This window comes from Eretmochelys imbricata, chromosome 14 (assembly GCF_965152235.1).
Source record: "Eretmochelys imbricata isolate rEreImb1 chromosome 14, rEreImb1.hap1, whole genome shotgun sequence".
NCBI classification, from domain to species: Eukaryota; Metazoa; Chordata; order Testudines; family Cheloniidae; genus Eretmochelys; species Eretmochelys imbricata.
In genome coordinates this window covers 422,612-444,954 of record NC_135585.1, presented here as the reverse complement: position 1 = coordinate 444,954, position 22,343 = coordinate 422,612, and the positions used below count along the sequence as shown (strand labels likewise).

General features: G+C 45.7%; 1 protein-coding gene across 3 annotated transcripts; it reads left to right on the top strand.

Annotated features, from left to right (window-relative positions):
- Positions 1-26: 26 nt before the first annotated feature.
- Positions 27-20,382, top strand: GPS1 (G protein pathway suppressor 1). Of its 3 annotated transcripts, none has more exons than XM_077834122.1 (14): positions 27-107; positions 4,140-4,232; positions 10,069-10,250; positions 11,779-11,943; positions 12,169-12,304; positions 12,479-12,556; positions 13,114-13,174; positions 13,619-13,704; positions 14,176-14,270; positions 15,338-15,443; positions 17,405-17,485; positions 17,617-17,754; positions 18,120-18,254; positions 19,104-20,382. In XM_077834122.1, exons 1-14 carry the CDS (start codon positions 75-77, stop codon positions 19,176-19,178), a joined length of 1,464 nt encoding a protein of 487 aa, XP_077690248.1. In that variant the 5' UTR covers positions 27-74; the 3' UTR covers positions 19,179-20,382. The 3 variants fall into 3 exon arrangements, with proteins under 3 accessions (XP_077690248.1, XP_077690246.1, XP_077690247.1); XM_077834121.1 differs by lacking the exon at positions 27-107 and adding an exon at positions 1,732-1,899; XM_077834120.1 differs by lacking the exon at positions 27-107 and adding an exon at positions 1,482-1,899 and having other exon boundaries at positions 12,169-12,556.
- Positions 20,383-22,343: the final 1,961 nt, after the last annotated feature.

Genomic DNA, 22,343 nt, shown 5'->3' with positions numbered 1-22,343 from the left:
GTGTGACCCGGAAGTGAACGTTAACCGGAAGGCCGGAGCAGGCGTGACCCGGAAGTGAAGGCTCTGAGGGGAGGATGCCGCTGCCCGTCCAGGTCTTTAATTTACAGGTAAAAAGGCCCTCGAGGGCTGGGTCGGGGTTGCGGGGGCCACGCTGCTGCTCGCTGTCCTGTGGCGCGGGCCCAGCCCGGCCCCCCGGGATCCGCTCCGAGCCCCCCGGCCTGGGACGCTCTGGGGCGGCGGCGAGGGGTAAACATTGGTGCCGGCGGCGTGGCCCCTTGCCCGGCTCGGGCGGGCCCGCGGTGTCTGTCCGCCGACGCGGCGGCCGCTGTGGCCCGCGGCGGGGAGCGCTCGCTCCCGGGGCTCTGTGCGAGAGGCGCCTGCAGGCCTCGGGCTGGCGCAGCCCCTGGGCCGCCGCCTGTTCCGTCCTCAGGGGCCCGCGGCGCGGCCTGGCCTGGGGCGGCTCTCCGGCGGGGGAGCGCGGGGCCGCCGCCCGGAGCTGTTCGGCTTGGCCGGTGGGCGTGGCGGGCTGCTCGCGGCTGTGTTTCACCGTGGCCCTTGAGTGCAGGCGCCTTCGCAGCCCTGCCTCGGGATGCATTGGCTCGGCCTGTTGAAAACTGTGTCTTCTAATATTTCCTGGAGCTGTTTCGCCTCCTGCCGTCTCCCTTCAGGATGTGTAGCTGCTGGCTTCTACGGTCCCCAAATGAAAGTAGTTGCAGAATATTCTGGTCCCATTCTAGTGACTTTCTATACGGGCGGGGGGCAAACTTACTGACCTTCCCAGTCCCATATGACAATCCCCCGAAGTTCGAGAGCTGGGGCTCCTCTGCTGGAGCTTGGGGCTTCATTTCTGTGGGAGCCGCTTGCCCCGGCAGCTTCAGCCCTACTCCTGTTGAAGCCCCTTGCCCTAGCAGGTGCACCATATCGGGCAAAACCCCTGAGACTCCCCTCCCCGCTGGGCAGAAGCTCCTACCCCACCACTCTGCTGCAAGGCAGAGGTCCCGAGCTCCCCCTTCCGCCAGTCTGGTTGGTGGAGAACACGGGAGGGGGGAACTGTGCTTTAATGGTAAAAGCCACAAGTGGCTCCTACAGTTTGGCCACCCCTGTTATATACTACAATAGTTCTTGCTAGCTCCGCTCTGCAATATAGCATGTACGTTACAGTAGCTGCTGGTTACTTTATTCTACTTTCTGAGAACTATGCTTTAGCTATCTTTTATTTTATTGGACTATGATGCTAAACTTCTCCTGACTGCTGATCTTTCTATAGGAGTTGAACATACCTGCCAACAGAGCTGGACCTGGTCTTTTGAAACATCTGGTTAGCAGAAAATTCAGGGAGATTAATCTAGCTTGCTTATACCACTCATTACATGAACAACATGCAAACAAGTATGTTGAAGGAAGGGACAATATTCCCAGTAATTATAGCAGCTTTGCTGGGCTTCTTTCAAGTCTATTTATTTCTAAAGCAATATTCATTGTGTGCCAGTTACATGTAAGTTCCTGAGGTAAGGGAATGTGGCCCAGTAAATCAGCAGGTAGAGAGGAAGTGAAGGCTTGCAGTGAAGAGGTAAGAATGTAAGAACCCATAAGCCACTGTTCAAACCCCAAAGGGAGTAGGAATGCTAATCATAGGACTGTCTAGGGACTGCCCAGTGGATCCCTCTGCAAGTTAACTGTCTTTCTTCCCTTTAGCAGCCGGCAAGTTCTGTGTCAGGGAGAGGGGGTGCAGAGAGTCAGGACAGGATGAGGGATAGCTCAGCTCCCAGCTCAGCTTCTTCATCAGTGACAGATCTATACTGCACTCCCCACAGCAGTAGGTCAGACCTCTTCCTTCCGAGTACAGCAGGAGACTTCAGCTTGAGTGCCAGCTTGTCAGCTTGTACACTGCTTTATGAGGTACCTTAAAAAAGAGGGCACTCATGTGGGTTCAGAAAAACTTGGGGAGTGAGTGAGAGTGAATTGAGTTTTGACTACTCTGTGATGGTGAATGTTTGTACAAAAACTATGACTCTCTGAAAAATGAATAACCAATTTTAGAACAACAACCGATTGTGTGCATTCTCTTCAGAATCCTAATGCAAAGTTACTGTGGTAAAGGCACTTCTCCCTGTCTCGGAGTAGCAGGGGAAAGAGGAATCTCATGGGTGGGGGTGATGCAGGGTATTGCCCCTTATAGTGATGGAAGAGGACTGTTTCGGTTCTGTACATAGGCTTTTCCCAGCTTGATTTGTACATTATTGTTGTCCTGAGCACTGGTGTATATAATCCCTGGCAGTCTCTCTCTCTTCTATGGCAACTGAAAAACACTCCTCTGTATACTTATCTTGGCTTGCTTTTACTTTGGGCCTTGGGAGAGTTCACTTCAATCTTCTTGTCACTCAAATCATGTCAGCGTTGTGTACTTTGGAGTTGTGCAGTATGTCAGAGCAAATGGGGGGAAAACCAATGGGTTTTTTAGAACTAGGAATTCTGGAACGTCCCTGACCCCCTTTAAAATTTTTTCACTTTTTACCCTTGATTCCTGGGGAAGAGGAGAGTCTATGAAAATATGGGATAAATTTCTAGTCAGGTCAGATTGGTGGGAAGAAAAGTTGGTGGTACGCTAGGCTCTGCCCATGTGAATCGTCAAAATCAGACCTTGCTTGCAGTAGATTGTGCACCTGTTTGTTTGTTTGCCAGAAACTGGGAACTGGCGACGGGATGGATCACTTGATGATTATTTGTTCTGTTCATTGCCTCTGGGGCACCTGGCATTGGCCACTGTTGGAAGACAGGTTTCAGAGTAGCAGCCGTGTTAGTCTGTATCCGCAAAAAGAAAAGGACTTGTGGCACATTAGAGACTAACAAATGTATTTGAGCATAAGCTTTTGATGCATCCGATGGAGTGAGCTGTAGCTCACAAAAGCTTATGCTCAAATAAATTTGTTAGTCTCTAAGATACCACAAGTCCTCCTTTTCTTTTTGTTGGAAGACAGGACACTGGGATAGATGGACTTTTGGTCAGACCCAGTGTGGCCGTTTTTATGTAAAATACGATTCTCGGTGCTTTTTGCTTTTGCTGGCATCCTTCAGTTTGGGTCCCCTGGGTGAGGCTTGAATATGACCATGGGGTGGGGGGAATATGGTGGTTATCTCCAAAGCACTACTGATTTATGGCATCAAAAAGGGTCGTTGCTTGCAATTCCTTCTGTGCATCTTTTGACTCTTTCCAGTCCAAGGGCTTGTCTACACAGGGAAATTGACAAGTAGAACTACAGCAGTATAATTATACCACTGTATAGTTACATCAGTATAACACCTCAGCTGGACACGCTTATTCTGGAATAAGTATGCCTTTTTCCAGTATAGTTTATGTTGCTTTCAAAGTGACATGCTATGCTGGAAAAAGGCACTCTTATTCCAGAATAAATTTGCACACAGGGCATTGTAACTATATAGCAATAAATTTCCGTGCGTAGACAAAACTTTACCTGAAGCATGTGTTAATTCTTCATAGAGATGAATGGGGCAGTTCACACCTCTGACAGCTACTGTTCCAGGTTTTCTGCAGACCCTGTCTGCAGCTCTTACTTTGTTCATGGTATTTATGGTTCACCCCGCCCCCACCCCCGAATCAGAACAGCTAGAAACTTTTTAAAAAAAAAACCAAACAAGATCCCAGAGAGAAAGGTATTAGTTTCAGAGAGTTGCTGGTGTGGTGTATGGGTGCGCATTGGGTATTTCCAAGCCCCACTTGTAGTGCTGTCCCTCAGTGGATGACCTGCCTGACCCTGCTCAGAAGAGAGCAGCAGGATGTCTTTTGGAATATGCCATGCATCTGTGTGATGCTGCAACATGTTTAGAAAATATTCTCATGCTCTTGCATTTTCTTGCTTGAAAAGCTACTGAAAGAGGAAAAGTGTTGTGTGTGAATGGTAGTGAGCAGTTCTCACTCTGGAGGAGCCTTTAATTCTGAGGAATGGGATTGTTTGTGGGGTAGGATCCTAAAGAGAAGATTTTTCAAGAACAATGTCTTGATTTCTCCATTACATGTGTGTTTAAGTGGAATCTGTCTTGATTATGAACCCATCTTTGAGCAAGCTGTTTCCTGTGGGGATGTGAATGAACCATATTTGACCCCATATTTTCTGTCGCAGGGCGCAGTGGAGCCTATGCAGATTGACGTAGACCCACAAGAGGATCAGCAGAATGCACCTGATATCAACTATGTGGTGGAAAACCCAACTCTGGTATGTACTAATTGGGGGGCAGAGAGATGTTTGTGCTTGGCCTCTCCTCTTGAAGGCTCTATAGAATACTCTACTCTCATTTCTCTCCTGTAAATCTTTAAACAGCAGTCTGACAGCAACCCCTGTGTGGGAGGTGATAGAGTAACAATGAGCTCTCCCATAGCCTCTTTTCCTATGCTAATCTTTCTTGCATCTCCTGGGTCATATTGGTGGTGCACTGTATATTAGCCTTGATGTAACTTCTATTCTGAAATGGCTTAGTGCACGTGTTCTCACAACAAATTTTTTGGTGGCCTCGGAGTGCAGCCACCAACTCTTGCTGGTGGCCATTCTGACAAACTTTCCTGAAAGACCTAGTTAACTTTAGGAAAAACAAATAAATATGTACATATACATGTCCAAATCATTGTAATTTACTAATGTAGGTTTTTTTCAGACTCAGTCATAAAAATAATGTAGAGTTGTATTTTGGTGCCTTTGGCCGCTGCTGCCTCCCCCCCTCCCATGGATCCCCATTGCCCCAAGTGCCTATCCATAGCCTCGTACCCTGCTCCTTGCCTCTTGACCACTGCACCCTGTAAGGCTGGCCCTACGGAAGCCCCACTGCTCTGGGCTGAAGCCAAGAGCCAGAGCCCTACAGCTGGATTCAGGGTGTGTGTGTGTGGGGTGGGGGGCGGCAAAGCCCCACAGCTGAAGCTTGGGGGGAGGCTGAAGCAAGAGCCCCACAGCTGGGGGAGGAGAGTTAAGCCCACCCCCAGACCCTGTGGCTGAGGGGTGTGTGTGTGGCTGAAGTGGGGGAGGGAGGGAGAAGCCTGCTTCTGAGCACTGCAGGGAGGGGGTGCTGCTTTGCCCTCTTCCCCATCTCTGCCCAGGAGACTGTTGTGGCCGCAGGAAAACCCCTGATAGCCGTGAATGGCCACAGTGGCTTCATTTGAGGAACGCTGGCTTAGTGAATCCCTCTGATACCAGTAGGTGAATCTGCCTTTCTTCTCAGGCTTACTCTTTGCTGTGAGGTGGTGTTAGCCATGTTTCTTTAAGGGTATAATTATAATGGGGTTTTTATTCTTGGGTCTCAAGCCTTCCAGCTGAAACTGGCTGGAATTGTCAAAGCTAAAGAGTTTGGAAGGGCTGCATTCGCCGCATGTCAGAAGGCAGAACATTCTGATCCTGTACCATTTCCGGTACAGCCTTCAACAGCCACTCCTCTTTTTTTTCTGAGATATTGACCAACTTCAGTTTATTTTATTAACTTTGCAAGGATGGTGGATAAGGCCCAGCCTCTGAAGAGGATACAAATAAACAGTCAAAATATAATATTACAAAAAATGAAGATTGTAAAGTCAAGCACTCCAAAGTTAGAAAATGGCATCAAGCACTCTAAACAAAAATGGCATTAAAAGAACACTATTAAGGTTGCGAAGTCAAGCACTCAAACATCTGGAAATGCCAAAATTAAGGTTGCCCTTGTGAGTGTGCATTATGATAGTCTTTAATTACATGATCACATCCATTTTTTCCCTACAGGCCCCCCCAGCCTCATTCAAGGCACAAAATGGATAGTGCTCACTTAATGAACAGCTATTCAATATTTTGTTTGTTCCTCATTCTTCAGTGTGTGGCCCTTGCCCTTATTGTCTGCACACTGTTCAAACCCTGCTCCGAAGACAAAATTATTAATTTCCTCATGAATTTGATATTATCACTCCAATACCTCAATGCTTCACAAATGTTTTTTTCAACACCTCTGTGAGATGAGGGGGAAGTATTATCCTCATTTTATAGGGAACGAGACAGAGAGATTAAGGTCAAACATGTCCACTAACTTTGAGTGCCCAATTTGAGAGATCTAGGACCTGATTTTTCAGTGTATGTAGCATTATATAGTACTTCATATGTTCAGAGCACATCTCCCATTGGTTTCAGTTGCAAATGTGAGTGCTCAGCTCTTCTGCAAAATCAGACCAAGACTGGCATCTGTAAAATGAAGAACACACAATAACTAGCCAGCTGTGAAAAGTTTGCTTTAAGTGACCTGTCTGGCATCACATAGGCTCTCTGGTGAAGAGGCACTGATAGAATGCAATTCTCCAGGGCAGTATTCTGCTGCCTTTACCGTGAGACCATCCTTTTCTTCCTGCAGTCCTCTGACTTATTCGCTGTGCTTCTTCCGTTAGCTATGGGCAGGCTTAGGTCTGCTGTTTTCCCAGAACTGCACTAGGTACAGGTCTTCCAATGTGGCCTGGGTCCACTGGCCCCTCCCACTCAGTTGAGGGAGAGGGCTTTTAGCTCTCCTGGCAACCACAAGTACTACTTCCAACTTATGCAGAAAATGAAGTGGGAGTCATCTTACACAACCTAGAGCAGATTCATCCTGTGCATTTATTAGGCAAGGGTCCTGTGGGGGAAAAAAATAGATGTGATCATGTAATTAAGCCTGTATCATAACACATAAACACAAGGGAAACCTTAACTTTGTTCAGGATGTTTGAGTGCTTCACTTCGCAACCTTAATAGTGTTCTTTTAATGCCATTTTGGTTTGTGTAATTTCCTAGATTTGAGAAAAAGCAAACCCTATCTGTGATAACATATTGACACACCCACACAGGTAATCAGATGGATTTGAACCTTTGGAGAGCCACTGCACAAATGTCTACCACTCGAGCTAATGGAGTAACAGGTAGCAGTAGTAGGTTGTCCTGTTCTGTATGTATTGGCACTAGAAGGCAGTGAGGCGCACTTTGGCAATGGGTTTCACAGGTAATTGCAGATGGCAACAGAATGATGCGTTCAATTCCAGGCTCTGGAGGGGAGTGTGTTTCAGGAGTCAAAGACCTTTCCGTTTGTTCTGTTGCTGGCTTGACTCTTTCAGCCCTGTCCCAGTCTTGTTTCTTCCCAAGTCCCATTCTCTTCACTGGTCCTAGGCAATGTCCGTCTTTAGTACTCCAGCTTCTCCTCTCTGTCCCAGTTCTCCTCTGCATACTGATTCCATGTTAAATCTCTCTCCACTGATTCCCAGTTCCTTAGCGCTGCCATCCCTAGCCATCTACTCATTTCCCTCCTTGGCTCCCAGGCCTCCTCCCCTCCCCTGGCCTCTCTTCCTCTCCTCATTTTTTGGTTCAGGCAGCTTTCAACTGCCTGGGTGTCAGCAGTGGGAGCACTGAAAGCGTAAGGAGAGACAGTTTCTCTTCCGGTGCCTGAACCCAGACGTGAAGCGTACCTGCCCTGCAGTATCCCAGAGCTGCAACTGTTTCAGGGAAAGTGTGACACTGGACCCCGTATTCTTCATAAAAATATTGTTTATAATATGAATGCATAACCAAGATATTTCACAAGACCTATCTTGCATAAAACATATCATTGGAAAGGTTGATTTACTGAATATGATTATCCTATTTGTATGCATGTATCATTGAAGGATACATGCATACATTGAAGGATACCTACAAGAAGGATGTGGATAAATTGGGGAGAGTCCAGCGAAGGGCAACAAAAATGATTAGGGGTCTAGAACACATGACTTATGAGGAGAGGCTGAGGGAGCTGGGATTGTTTAGCCTGCAGAAGAGAAGAATGAGGGGGGATTTGATAGCTGCTTTCAACTACCTGAAAGGGGGTTCCAAAGAGGATGGCTCTAGACTGTTCTCAATGGTAGCAGATGACAGAACGAGGAGTAATGGCCTCAAGTTGCAGTGGGGGAGGTTTAGATTGGATATTAGGAAAAACTTTTTCACTAAGAGGGTGGTGAAACACTGGAATGCGTTGCCTAGGGAGGTGGTGGAATCTCCTTCCTTGAAAGTTTTTAAGGTCAGGCTTGACAAAGCCCTGGCTGGGATGATTTAACTGGGAATTGGTCCTGCTTCAAGCAGGGGTTTGGACTAGATGACCTTCAGGGGTCCCTTCCAACCCTGATATTCTATGATTGCTGTATCTGAAGTTAGGAATATAAGCTGTGTATCAATTGCAAAAGTGTTTGCATCTGGGAAATGCCGACCAGACAGTAGGCAATCAGGCTGAATGGGCCATTAGGAAAGACAATGGAATGGGTCTCTGAAGATGCTGATCTCCCATCTTCCTGGGATTCTTTCCTGTGGACATTACAAATAAATCTTGTCTCATGGTTGCTTTGACACTGCAAGGTCATGTGACCATGTCACCTGGTACAGGACATCTTGAGCTGATGATTTTCCACTGAATGGGGGATGGGGAGCAGACTAGGAAACAAGAGTTTCCCACCATATGTAAATCCTATTTATGGCTGGGAAATGAGTCAATCAAGGTTGCCGATTCTTCACTGAATCCCTGCCCAGGATGACTGCTGGAAACACCTAAGACTGATCTGGGGAGCAGTACTGGGACCCAGGCTGAGAGAGGTCAGCCTGGGAAGGGTATACCTGGAGATTTAAGCTGCAAGCAATGCAGTTTGAGAAACTCTGCAACCTGCATAAAACATTTAGGGTGAGAAATTACTATTTGTAGTCAATTTCTTTAATGTACTAAGTCTAGTTTGTGTGTTTTTGTTTCGTTTGCTCAGTAATCTGCTTTGATCTGTTTGCTATCCCTTATCACTTAAAATACGTATTTTGTAGTTAATAAACTTGTCTTTGTTTTCTGTAAACCGGTTTGTACAATTCATATCGGGGGTGGGGTGGGGGTGGGAGGATGTGCAAAAACATGTGCATATCTCCCTCCACATTGAGAGGGGGTGATTTTTTTTATGAGCTTGTGCTGTACAGTGCAAGACAATATTATTTTGGGTTTGCACCCCAAAGGAGGTGTACACGTGAGTGCTGGGTAAATCCCTGAGCTGAATCCTCCCCCAGAGAGCTGATTTCAGTCTGTGTCTGCAGCTGGGTGTGGCCTTCCCTGTGTGTGTGCGCTAGAGAAGACTTGAGGGCCTGGCCCACCAAAGACAGGGTGAGGAAGCCTAGGCTGGTGGAACAGGCGGGCTTAGTGGGACCCCAGTATATCAGGTGGCATCATGAACTGGGGGTCCAACCTGTCACAGAAAGTCCTGCTCAGTCTTGGCTAGAGTATACTCAGTGCAGACAGAATTTTTTGGGACAATAGCTGTGAAGTTCTGGCAAGTCTTCTGAGCATGTGCAAACTGCAACTCTGCTCTCCCTCTCCCCCCATTCCCCCCAAAGGTTCAAATCTTAGCCAAATTTGGGCAGATTTTCACAAGTATACAAAAGTCATCTTCCTGCCATATATAAATTCCCTCCTCCAAAGCATGGGGGCGCTGGAGATTCTCAATTGAAGAGCCCCAAGAATTGTTTTGCCCATGTTAAAGAATGTCCTTTCCCTTACCTTTGTTTTCAGAAATGGCTGAAATTTAAAATAATAATTCAGCCTGAGGCAAACGTCTTGGAAGTTTGAATGGTTAAAATCAACAAAGTAATTAGTAATTGAAAACAGGGTATGTCTACACTGCAGTTAAACACCCATGGGTGGCCCATGTCAGTTGACTTGGACTTTCAGGGGTTGGGCTATGGAGCTCTTTAATTGCAGTGTAGATGTTCAAGCTCAGCATGGAGCCCAGGCTCTGGGACCTGAAGAAGAGCTCTGTTCAAGCTCAAAAGCTTCTGTCTGTCTCACCAACAGAAGTTGGTCCAATAAAAGATATGACCTCACCCCCCACACTTGTCTCTCTAAAACCTGGAGGGAGGCAGAAATGGAGAATGAGTAATTTTCATGTTCTGCTGAGTGGTTTAATGTTTTCAAGTGGGGTTGGGCTGCAGGAACAGACTCTGCAGGACAAGGGGAGGTTGGGGGCTTGTGGGCCACTCTGGTATTTGTATTAGTGATGCTCTCTCTGGGCCTGGGTTTTGTTTGCAGGATTTGGAGCAGTATGCATCTAGTTACAGCGGCTTGATGCGGATTGAGCGGTTGCAGTTCATTGCTGACCACTGTCCGCAGCTGCGGGTGGAGGCCCTCAAGATGGCGCTGTCATTCGTCCAAAGAACTTTCAATGTTGATGTGTATGAGGAAATCCACCGAAAACTGTCTGAGGCCACCAGGTACCAGGAGGTGGTGGGAATCTGGAGTGCTTCTTTGACCATATCAGGGCAAATGCAGCACAGGAAAACCTCTGTGAAAGAGGAGATTGTGTGTAACAGCAAAATACTCCTCGTGGAGATTAGATGGGAATCTGACATCACATTCCAGTGAACTGACCCTGCCTACACCTTGGGCTTAGTGCTTTCTTAGAGATGAAATACACAGAAGGGTCTGTTCTCTCTCTGATCTTTCACATTAGTAAAGGTTAAACATGGATGTTGAAGACAGGCTAGAACTTGTAGCTGATCTCAAATGCCTTATGTACATAAATGCCTTCTGTAAAAACAGAGTTAAATTCAGAGTTTAATATCTGGCAGACTGCTTACACCCCTTCCCCACTGCAGCCATGCATTCAGCGGCATGCAAAGCCACCTCTGGCTGGGAAGAAAGGGATAGGGTTGCTTTTGCTCTGACACACAGAGAGATCTGTGCCTTGGGGAGGTTTGGAAATTCAGCTTCTATTGGGTGTTCTGCATTCTCTACATCAAAAACCGTGTTTAAATGTTCACTTCTCTGACTTAGCCTTTCACAAATTGCAGCCTGGCTGATGAGCTTTGGTTGTTAGTGATTAGCCTTGATACTTTCCTTATTTATCCACAGTTCCAATCTTGATCTTTACAGTGCAGTTATGATGCACATGACATGATTTCTTGATTGATCTGCATTGGATGGGACCCTTCTATTGTGTGTAGAATCTTACTACCTTGCATGGCAATGTATTGATGCTTATTGGTTTCTTGTGGGATTGGGAGGAAATGTCAGTGGAACAGAATGGGTTTTAAACTGGTTAAGTTGTGTGTCTACCTCAGTTAACATAAATCTTGGGAGAGGGGAATTCAATTCAAGCAGGAAGCACTGATCTGAGAGAGGTGGAATTAGGCCATTCTCTGGAGCTGCTTTTCCATTTGTGGCTGACCTATGGGCACTTCATTTAAAGACTGGGGGTATTGTGGCCTTCCTTCTTTAGCCTGGTCCTGAAGTCATTTGCATGTTGCTGTCTAACTGGTTGAAACCAATTAGGAAGAGAGCAAAGTGTAGGAAAGTGTGCACGCTTTGTATCTTGTATGGAGGTGCTTGAAGTAGGTTTGGTGACTCTTGATGCTTGCGAAGTGGGTTAGTGGCTCACAGCACCATTACTGACTCGCTAGAATCGGATTTATGGAATAGGCTCACTCTATTTTTCAATTAGTCAGGAACCCGCTTGTTCAGAGCATATCTGTAAAAGGAACTTTTTTTTTGGAGGAAGAGGGTTTTTTAACTGGCTGTGACAAAAAACAAGGCAACTTTTAAAATCCAATTAGAATGCAGATTTTCACTACTGATTATGGGCTTTCCGTTTCCTCTTGCCTACTTATTGTTTAGATGGTTTCTCTTGTAATGCATGGTGCTGTATGCCAGGGGAACTGTGCCACATAAATAGCAGGTCCCTGCATTGGAGAGGTTATAGTTTAACAGCCCAATTCAGACTCTTATTGGCTTGACTTTCAGAGAGCTGCAGAACACCCCTGATGCTGTCCCTGATGGTGGGATTGAGCCCCCTCCTCTTGATACAGCATGGGTTGAGGCCACACGGAAGAAAGCCCTTCTCAAACTGGAAAAGCTGGATACGGATCTGAAAAACTACAAAGGAAATTCAATCAAGGAGAGCATCAGGTGAGGAGGGAAAGGCTCGACTGGAGTGGGAAAGAGCATTCTGCTTCTCTGGGAGAATATAGCTCAGGGCCTGGGCTGCATTAGATGGGGCTGGGTGCAATGTCCGTTTGAGTGGCACAGACAAGCTTTGTGCCTCTCTTTCCCACAGTCAAACGGAACCCTGCACTTTTTTGAGATTTTCTGCCTGAGTATGCAGCTCACTGCTCTTCTCATCCTTCTATCCAGGAGAGGCCACGATGACCTGGGTGATCACTACCTTGACTGTGGGGACCTCAGCAATGCCCTCAAGTGTTACTCACGAGCCCGTGATTACTGTACCAGCGCTAAGCACGTCATTAACATGTGCCTCAATGTCATCAAGGTAGGGAGCCATGCAGCGAGGGAATCGTACAATCCACAGAGGAGTCCCTCTCACATAGATGAGTTACACCTTTCTATCTCTGAAATGACATTGGTCAGCCAGCAGGTAGCACTATTTGCTTGTGCTCTGATTTGTTTCCATTGCACTGTTGTTTGTCTGATTGCCTCCTTGCAGGTTAGCGTTTACCTTCAGAATTGGTCCCACGTTCTGAGCTACGTAAGCAAGGCGGAGTCCACCCCAGAAATTGCAGAGGTAAGAGGTTTCTTTCCCTTACAGTTCTCAGATGTTTCCTCTGTCTGCTCTGTACCTCTTCAGTCAGGGTTGGCCAGACCTCCCCTCTTCCTTTCCTCACTCTCTATTGGACTTGCTCCATGCATGTTTCCTTCCCTCATTGCTCAAATTCACACACAAGCCAGTGTTCTCCAGCTAATCAGACTGTCAGTCCCATCCCGCTGCTTGGTATACTCTCCTCTCTGGGCTCCACCGCCCCTTTTATCTCCACAATGACTTGTGCCTGGAGCACTTTACCTCTCATTTGACCACCTCTGTCCCGTGTTTGCCATTAGCCAAAGGCTGGGCACTGTGTGAATGGTGTCCTTGTGGCCTTCCCTAAGGGAGTGGGGTGAAACTACCTTCATATTGAGAATGCTGCCTACCTTCCCAAATGGGTTCCTGGGTTTTAATATCCCTAGGGCTATCTGGGGATCCTGCTGCTGAGATGAAAGGGAGCTCCCAAAGCAGATCGGCTTCCCCCAGTATGGTTAAGGGATCTGTATAAGTCACTCACTCCTGCTCCTTTCACCCTCTAGCAAAGAGGAGAGAGGGACAGCCAGACACAGGCGATTCTCACCAAGCTGAAGTGTGCAGCAGGTGAGTGAGCTCCTCTGCTTCCTGGATGCCACCGGGCAGTCTTCTCGCCCGTTTGCCATTCCTGGGGCTTTAGTGAAGTCGAGAATGCCTCTCACCCAGCCAAGGAGTGCTCAGAATGTTCTCACTGGTCTCTGTACTTCATGTTCTCTTGGCAGGACGCAAACACAGTTGACAAGTTTTGAGCAGGGAACCATCCTGGAGTTCCCATCCCTGACTGGTTCCTGCCCCTCCCCAAACTTTCCAAGCCCAGGGTCCTTAGGGCAGTTCATTTCAGTCTCTAGAATGTCACTTACTTAACTGACAGTGTCTGCTTCCCTGAAACTGTGGGGCTCTAGCAACTCCTCGGGATCCTGGTGCCCACTCCACTCTTCCATATTTCTTATTTATGTCCTAACTAGTACATGTATGGTAGTGGACAAAGAACTAACTAAGTCTTATTCATAGGCTTAGCTGAACTAGCAGCTCGGAAATACAAGCAGGCAGCAAAGTGCTTCTTGTTGGCCTCATTTGACCACTGTGACTTCCCTGAGGTAAGAGGACTAAGAGGGGGCTGTGTGCAGGGGTCAGAGGGGAAGCTATGCACAGTATCTGTCTGTGTAAGGTACTTATGGGCCCCAATCATGGTAGTATCCGAGCCCACAATCTGTAATGTATTTGGCAAACAGGATTATCCCCATTTTACAGATGGGGGAACTGAGTTATAAAGGAATCTGCCCAAGGTCACACAGGAAGTCTGTGGTGGAGCAGGGAACTGAATGTAGGGGAGTTCAGATAACGGAATTGAAAGGCTGGCTGCTGGGCATTATTCCAGCTTTTGGGGTCTGAGTGAAGCCTGATTTGGGGAGTGTCCATGTTTTTCACTTGGTCCCACTGTATTTGTCAAGGGTCAACCTGTATTCTTGCTGTGGGAGGGATGGGTCTGGGGGCTTAGCTCTGCCTTGCTCCATGTTACAGCATTCAATAATACTTCAGTTCTGGTCTCGATCTCTGTCCCTCTCTAGCTGTTATCTCCTAGTAACGTGGCTGTGTATGGTGGCCTCTGTGCACTGGCCACTTTTGACCGTCAGGAACTGCAACGCAATGTCATCTCTAGCAGGTGAGTGATGCCTGGGGAGGAGTTTGCGGGATGGATACTGGAGCTTTGCTCAAGAATGGTCTCTGGTTGGAGGTGAGGCCTGAGTTCCAGAACCCCACTTAGTTAGGTATCTAAACCTTAAATGATAGTTGGGATTTCTCTATGAAAAGGCACCAGTTTAGTCACAGATGAGACTTTCATAATAGCAACCTAGGAACTGTCAGAATGGATCGTACAAAGGTCCATCTAGCTCAGTCTCTTTCTCTTGACAGTGGCCAGCACCAGATGCTTCAAAGGATGGTGTAAGAACTTCTTGGTAGTAGTTGTGGGATAATCTACACCCACATTAGTAGTTAAAGATTGGCTTAAACCTTGAAGTGGGATGTTTAATATCCCTTTCAAAATTTGTCATTAATTATACCTCTGGATATTCATGACAGCCATTCAACTATCCAATATAATAACCCCCTAACTGATAAGGGTGCGTCAATCCTAAATTGAGGGGGTAAAAGAGTTGTCCTCTCTCTGCTAACCAACCAGCTTCCCTGGCATGACAGGCAGGTGGCTTGCAGGGAGAGGTCCACAGCATGCAGAGATTTGTGGGAGGGACTTTGGAGGTGCTGGACTCTCTGGAGAGATCTGTGTTCTCTGTGGATTAAAATCTGTTATGCTGAGCCCTACCCTGGCTCTCAGCACACTGTGAGTAAAGGTCGTGTTCCCAAAAGGGATGCTGAGCGCTGGTTAGCATAGTGCTGCAGCCTGGTGCTGCCCAACCCTGATAGTACTGATGCTATTTTGGTCCTGATCTGCCCCACTCCACATACTTTCCTATATTTTATGGAAGGGGACCTCCAGTACAGGCTTTGGCAGGAGGCTCTTGGCTTTCACTGACCCTGGCACCTTTGCTATGCTGAGTCCATCCCAGCCCCTGAGAAAACGGGCTGTCCAGGCTGCTAGAGTGTTAACACTTGGAGCATCATAGGGCAGTGAGGAGAGTGTTCATAGCCAGGCATTGGGGTGGTAGTGTTTGTGGGGTGGGGTGTGTCAATGTCAGGTCCCAGCATCTGACTACTGCTGTGTGTCTACAGCTCCTTCAAACTGTTCTTGGAGCTGGAGCCTCAGGTGCGTGACATCATCTTCAAGTTTTATGAATCCAAATATGCTTCATGCCTGAAGATGCTGGATGAGATGAAAGTAAGTCCTGGGAGGGGAGGGAGCAGGGGGATGTGGGAGCTCAGGTTTCCATGTGATGTGTGGGGGAGAGGGTGACGCAGGGCCTGAGGGTTCTTCTCTTTTGTCTTAAGAAAAGCAACGTATGTTCAAATTTGTCTGAAGTTGTAGGTGTTTCATGTTGGACTCTTCTGCTCTGCTTCTTGGTTCTAGGTGGCAGTGAATAAAAATCAGGATTTAATTTTTTTAAATTGATCTTTATTTATATGTTGCTAGTTCTTTACTTCCCATTCTATAGACTTAAATTCTTACAGTGGATGTTTTGTCCTTGTTCCTTTAATTAGTTGCTGGACTGTTACTAAAATTTCAGACTTTGCATTGACTATTTTTCTGCCAAGAAAATGCACAATTATACTGAAAATCCAAGTCCGTGGCCTCATCAACAACTGCAGTGTGAGAACATATCTCAGTAGCTAATAGAGGGATTTTCAACAACATCCAAGGGGCATAAGAGCATAAATCTTACTGATTTTAGATAGAAAACCCTGATGGAGTCTAGCCTGGTCAAAGCATTTCAGCTTTCTTGCCTTATGGAAGTTTCAATATATGGGAAGGTGGTGCTGGCTCCAAAAATAACATGGTCTACTTGATCATTAATTTCATGTGTGGATTTGTGGTGTTCTTTTTATAGAAAGGAAAAAATGTTTGTAAAATCTGTAACTCTTAAGAACATAAGAATGGCCCTACTGGGTCAGATCAAAGGTCCATCTAGCCCAGGATCCTGTCTGCCAACAGTGGCCAATGCCAGGTGCCCCAAAGGGAATGAACAGAACAGGTAATCATCAAGTGATCCATCCCCTGTCACTCACTCATTCCAGCTTCTGGCAAACAGAGGCTAGGGACACCATTACTGCCCATCTTGGCTAATAGCCATTGATGGACCTATCCTCCATGAATTAATCGGGTTCTTTTTTGAACCCTGTTAGGATGTTGTGAAGGCCAAGACCATATCGCAAGGAGTTCCACAGATTGACTGTGTGTTGTGTGAAGAAATACTTCCTTTTTATTTGTTTTAAATCTGCTGCCTATTAATTTCATTTGGTGACCCCTAGCTCTTGTGTTATGAGAAGCAGTAAACAACACTTCCTTATCTACTTTCTCTACACCTGTCATGATTTTATAGACCTCAGTCGTATCTCCCCTTAGCGGTCTCTTTTCCAAGCTGAAAAGTCCCAGTCTTATTAATCTCTCCTCCTATGGAAGCCGTTCCATACCCCTAATCATTTTTGTTGCCCTTTTTTGAACCTTTTCTAATTCCAATATATCTTTTTTGAGATGGGGCTACCACATCTGCACACAGTATTCAAGATGTGGGCATACCATGGATTTATATAGAGGCAACATGATATTTTCTGTCCTATTATCCCTTTCTTAATTATTCCCAGCATTCTGTTAGCTTTTTTGACTGTCGCTGGACACTGAGTGGATGTTTTCAGAGAACTATCCACAGTGACTCCAAGATCTTTCTTGAGTGGTAACAGCTAATTTAGACCCCATCATTTTATATGTATAGTTGGGATTATGCTTTCCAATGTGCATTACTTTGCATTTATTAACATTAAATTTCATCTGCCATTTTGTTGCCCAGTCACCCAGTTTTGAGAGATCCTTTTGTAGCTCTTCGCAGTCTGCCTCAGTCTTAACTATCTTTAGTAATTCTGTATCATCTGCAAATTTTGCCACCTCACTGTTTACCCCTTTTTCCAGATCTTCTTAGGAACAAGGTCAAAACATTCATTGTAGCAAGTTAAGATTACAAAATGGGAACAAAATAAAGGACTAGCAACGTGTAAAATAATTATTTTAAATTTTAAGAGTTTTTTTTGTTAGTTAAAATTTTAAAAATTTATTTAAAAAAAATCATTATTTTTATCCAGCCTGCTTCCTGCTCTAGCTTCTAATATTTTGTTCTTTCTTTTGCGTAGGATAACCTGCTGCTGGATATGTACCTGGCACCTCACGTGAGGACACTCTACACGCAGATCCGAAATCGTGCCCTTATCCAGGTAACATTTCCATGCAAACCTGAGGAATGAGTAAGGGTTAGAGGTAGGACCTATCTTTCACCATAAAGTTTCAAAGGAGTGGGGGTGGGGGTGGATGAACCTGGAAACTGACTGTATTTTCTGGTTCTTAGTATTTCAGCCCCTATGTGTCAGCAGACATGCGCAAGATGGCTACAGCATTTAACACCACGGTGGCAGCGCTGGAGGATGAGCTGACCCAGCTGATCCTGGAAGGACTGATCAATGCCAGAATAGATTCTCATAGCAAAGTGAGTGTCCCCACACCTCAGTTTGTTTCTGATGGCAAGTGCTAGGCTGCGGATTGACGCTAACAGCTGGCTAGGGATGCAGTATTAAAGATCTCTGATCACCTTTCCTGTACCACCATCTTGGTTAATACAGCTGGAGCATTACTTTTTAATGATGAGCTCCTGAAGAACTCAGCTTCACTCTCCCTCTCTTTGCCCCTGGAATACTGGTTGAAGTTGCATTTGCCTGTAGTGAGGGTGTGTTTGCCTAGCTGATATGTCAAGGGTTTGAGTCCTGTAGATTCCTTCCAGTCTGTGTGGAAGGAGCTTCATAGTAATTGAGTCCATTTCCAGTTCCCGTGTTGAGTTCTTCTTGTTGGTTACAGATTCTTTATGCTCGGGATGTAGATCAGCGCAGCACCACCTTTGAAAAGTCCTTATTAATGGGCAAAGAGTTCCAGCGACGTGCCAAAGCCATGATCCTGCGGGCAGCAGTCCTGCGCAACCAGATACACGTCAAGGTGAGCAAAGGGCCCCTTTGTCATGGAATCTGAGGTAAATGGTAACCATTTGGATGATGTGGTACAGAGGGGTAAAAGCTGGTGACTAGGGACTCTGGGGAAAGAGGTTTTCTTCACCCACAAGAGGATGGATTTTGAGAATGTTAGAGAATGGAGCTTGCAGCTAGCAGGACAGATCCTGGTTACTATTTACTCCAGTCAGTAGGTGAGTGGCTGGTTAAATTACAACAAGGGATTTAATTATTCATAACTTTTTTATTTTCATGAGGGAAATTGAAATACATACGTTGACTGGAGCAATCCTGCCCAAGAGATGGTTCCGCAGGACAGTGCCCTGGAGAGAGCAGGCTGACTGCTGTATAAAGTGTTCATGGGATTCTGTTGATGCTGCCATAGTACGCTCATCCCTGTGGTATCTATGTGCCAAATGGCATTCAAGTTCTGAATGGGTATTTGGTTCAAGTTAGGTGACCAATCACACAGCTTGAATAGCTGAAGTGAATAGTTTGCAAACACCCATAATCTGTAAACTGTAGTGCAAATATTTGTGAATAACAAATTTTTTTGTAAAAATAGTGAAAGATTTATTAACAGAAAAATGATTGAAACGTAAGATTTATTTGTAACTAAATAAACAAGCTTTGTGCTCCTGGTGTGTGGGACTCACTCCCTCCACCCAGTACTTGCTGGGAAAGAGGGAAGGCTGAGCTGAGAATGTCACTACCCTGCTGTATGGTTTACTTTTGCTGAGCATACCCTCTTTGGGAGTGTTCTGTGTTTAGAGCCCTGGTGCAGGGGCAGTTCCAGGCCATCATTAACCAGGGCTGTATTTTGGTTTTCTTATTGCAGTCTCCTCCACGAGAAGGTAGCCAAGGCGAGCTCACTCCAGCTAACAGCCAATCCCGAATGAGCACCAACATGTGAAAATCTTCATGTACAATCAAAGAACCTCCCCCACTTCCCTGCCCCAGCTGTTTGTCCTATGTCCTAACCACAGACTACTGAGCTTCACAAACTATCCCTGTCATTGTCTCTCTCTCTCTCATTGGGGCTGGGAGAGTCAGGGCTGATGGTGGGGGCTAATGTTCAGATTTGGATAACTTAATTCCTTTTGAACAGAAGCTGTCACTAAATGCAGCATCCCTGGAATTGTCCATCATTTCAGTGCTGGTTGCATGTTCTCTGCCCTCTCCTCTGTATCCATCACCCCAGAAAGAACTCTTAGTATATTTCAGAGAGATGCTGATCTTGGGTCTCTTCAGCTGCTATTAGAGCTTTCCAGGATCAGAACTGCAAAGGAAGATTGTAAGTTCGATGGATGGGGGTGTATCTAAAGGGAGACTGTTTTACTGACCTGACAGTGTTGCCTTGTCTCTGAGCAATGCAGTGCTTTTCCTTTACTTCAAAGCCCTCAGACTGAAATGCTCTCAATGGTATGGGCCCAGCATTCAGCCAGAGGGGAGCTCCTCTCAGGAAGCACATTCTAGGACTTCTCACCCACCCTGGGAAATATGGCACCACTTCTGCATACTCAAAGGCATTTATTTCAGGTTGTTGCACTTATCCTGGATCCAACCTCTTTCAGTCTGGCCTGTCCCTTTTTCAAAGGCCTGTTTCCTAATTTGTTTCCACATGCCTATCACTTGGCTTTGGATTTTGGTGGTGGTTTGCCACTGCAGTAAGGCTCCATCGTGTGCAAATGCTGTTGCTTGTCCGTTTTACTTCATCAGCGTACAGTGGCTTCTTAGCCTGTGCACCAGTGGTTCCTGGTGGCATGAGTCCATGCCATAGAAATACAACACATCAGGTCTGGGGCAGAAACCAAAAGAAGCCAGCCCAGGTACCTGCTCAGCAGGTGCATCTGTCCCAACTTTCCTTTTATAAATGGGTTTAAGGTGGCAGCCCAGACTCATATAGTGTTGTATTAATGAGCGTAGTTAAGTGTTGAATATTCTGGAATTACAGCAACTTTGCATTCATCCAGTCCCATAGGACAAAGTTAAGAATTTTGATCCAGCCCTGACTGGTCCAGCAATTTACTACAAACAAATGTTATTGTTAATGCTATTTTTGTTTTTAAAATAAGTCATTATCTCTAGTTCATTAAAGAAGGTAATTAAAAAGCTCATTGCAGTGTTTGGAGTTTTGTGTTAGTTGCTTTTAGCTGTCCTGATTCTTTTCTTTAATACTAAACTTGGTGACAGGCTGCTGTTTTGAGCATTTTAATATGGTTGGAGGTGTTTGGAAATAAGGTAATACCACTTGTGTGAGGAGGTCTGAAGAATGCCACTTGATGGAGTTTTACTCTCTTGCTTTTCTGGAAGCCATGTGTAAGACGCATTTGTGTAGTTGCTAAACTGCAGCAGCTTCCTCCATTTGCACATTTCGGTTGCTGAAGCATTTTGTGGCTTATGTGGAGAAAGTTGAGGGAGTACTTACTATGAAGTCTTTGGTTAGGTATTGTCCATATTTTGGAATTACAGTAACTTTGCATTAATCCAGGCCCATTTTTGGAAGGGCTGAACTCACCTTGCTAAGATCTGGTTCCAGGAAGCTTGGCTATTTTACCCTGATTCTCAGAAGTTCTGATTCAATAGGGAAGTGGGAAGCAAATGTGACTTAGTCTGTTCTAAGGCTGTGCAAGAGCCTACCCAGCCCCCAGTGTAAATTAGAACACCCTCAATGGTCAGAGGCAGCCAAGAATAGTTGGAGTGCAGTGTGCTATGACCTCTTCTCTTCCCCCCTCCCAAGGTCCAATATTCTCTGGTCCTTACCCAGAGGCTTGGAAGGGGAAGTGTTGAGCTGCTCTGACAGCAGAGGCACTCCCTTACACAATAGATATTCTCTCAGGGCCACTTCTACCCACTTTATGCTACTGTAGTGATGTGAAACGCTTATGTCCCTAGAGAGAATTGGGTCCTTCCTATCTGAGGCATAGATTTCTCAGCTATCTGGTCACCCTCACAGATGGAGAATACTTTGTTCTTGATCTGAGACCTGCCTCAAAATGGAATTGCAGATGTCACAGTTTGAAAGGTCTAGCTCATATTCAGCAAAAGCTATTTTTCTTTAAAAAGGGAGCAGGATTCACAATAATTTATAGTGGAAGATTCAGCTCCAGTCCATCCACTCTTAAGTTCCACATCTTTAGCAAGGATGCTCCGATTAATGATGGCCATTGAGAACAGTAGTTCTGTAGACTATCCTTAAATTAGACATATTTCAGCCTACTAGACACAGCCATCAAGCCAGGTTCTTTATGCTCAAACAGCAACTCTCCTCGCTGGCCTAATTACTAACCTGCACGTTAACTGGGGTATAACATAAATGTAGTGCAAAGGTTGACAAATGAGAGATCCACCCTAGAAGCCAGCTTAAGCCAAAATGCAAAAGACCTAGTACCAAAAAATACTGAGTAGGGTCAAATTCTGTTGTCTGGTGCACCCCAGTCTTTGGTCTTGGATCCTTATCCTCCCTCCACCTTTTTCCTTCTTTTGGCTGTCTTCCTCCATTTCCTCTCTCACTTGTCTCTACCTCTTTAGGTTAATGGTTAAGGTGGAGGGAATAGTCCAAGAGGTCCTTGCTAATTGAAAGTGGTGTTTTTTCTGATCTCTTTAGAAAAGTTATGAAATCAATCACAGGCAAAATATTGGAGAGTGGCTGATATGGGACTTAATTATATTATCCTCCTTTAATTCTTGATTGATTAATGTCAATCAACATAAATTTATGGAATGCAAATCCTGTCACACTAATCTGATATTTTTTATGAGATTACAGATTTGGTTCATAAAGGTAATAGTGTCTTTGACTTCAAGTCTTAGACTTCTGTAAGGCATTTGATTTCGTACTTCATGACATTTTGATTAAGAATCTAGAAGGATACAAAATCGACAGTGGCACACATTACATTAGTTATAAACTGGCTAACTGACAGATCTCAAAATACAATTGTAAATGGGGCGGCATCATGGTGCTGAGCTGTACAAATGCCTCCTGATGGGGACTGATGGCAGGCATTGCACCTGGTATACTAGTAATCATGGTGCTCACATGATGATTAAAAGCGGCAGATATGGCTTTGGACAA

Coding starts and splice junctions, on each gene's coding strand:
- GPS1 (XM_077834120.1), top strand. CDS start 1,747: ATGAGGGATAGCTCAGCTCCCAGCTCAGCTTCTTCATCAGTGACAGAT. Junction 11,944..12,168: donor TCAATCAAGGAGAGCATCAG/GTGAGGAGGGAA, acceptor CCTTCTATCCAG/GAGAGGCCACGATGACCTGG. Junction 13,175..13,618: donor CAAGCTGAAGTGTGCAGCAG/GTGAGTGAGCTC, acceptor TCTTATTCATAG/GCTTAGCTGAACTAGCAGCT.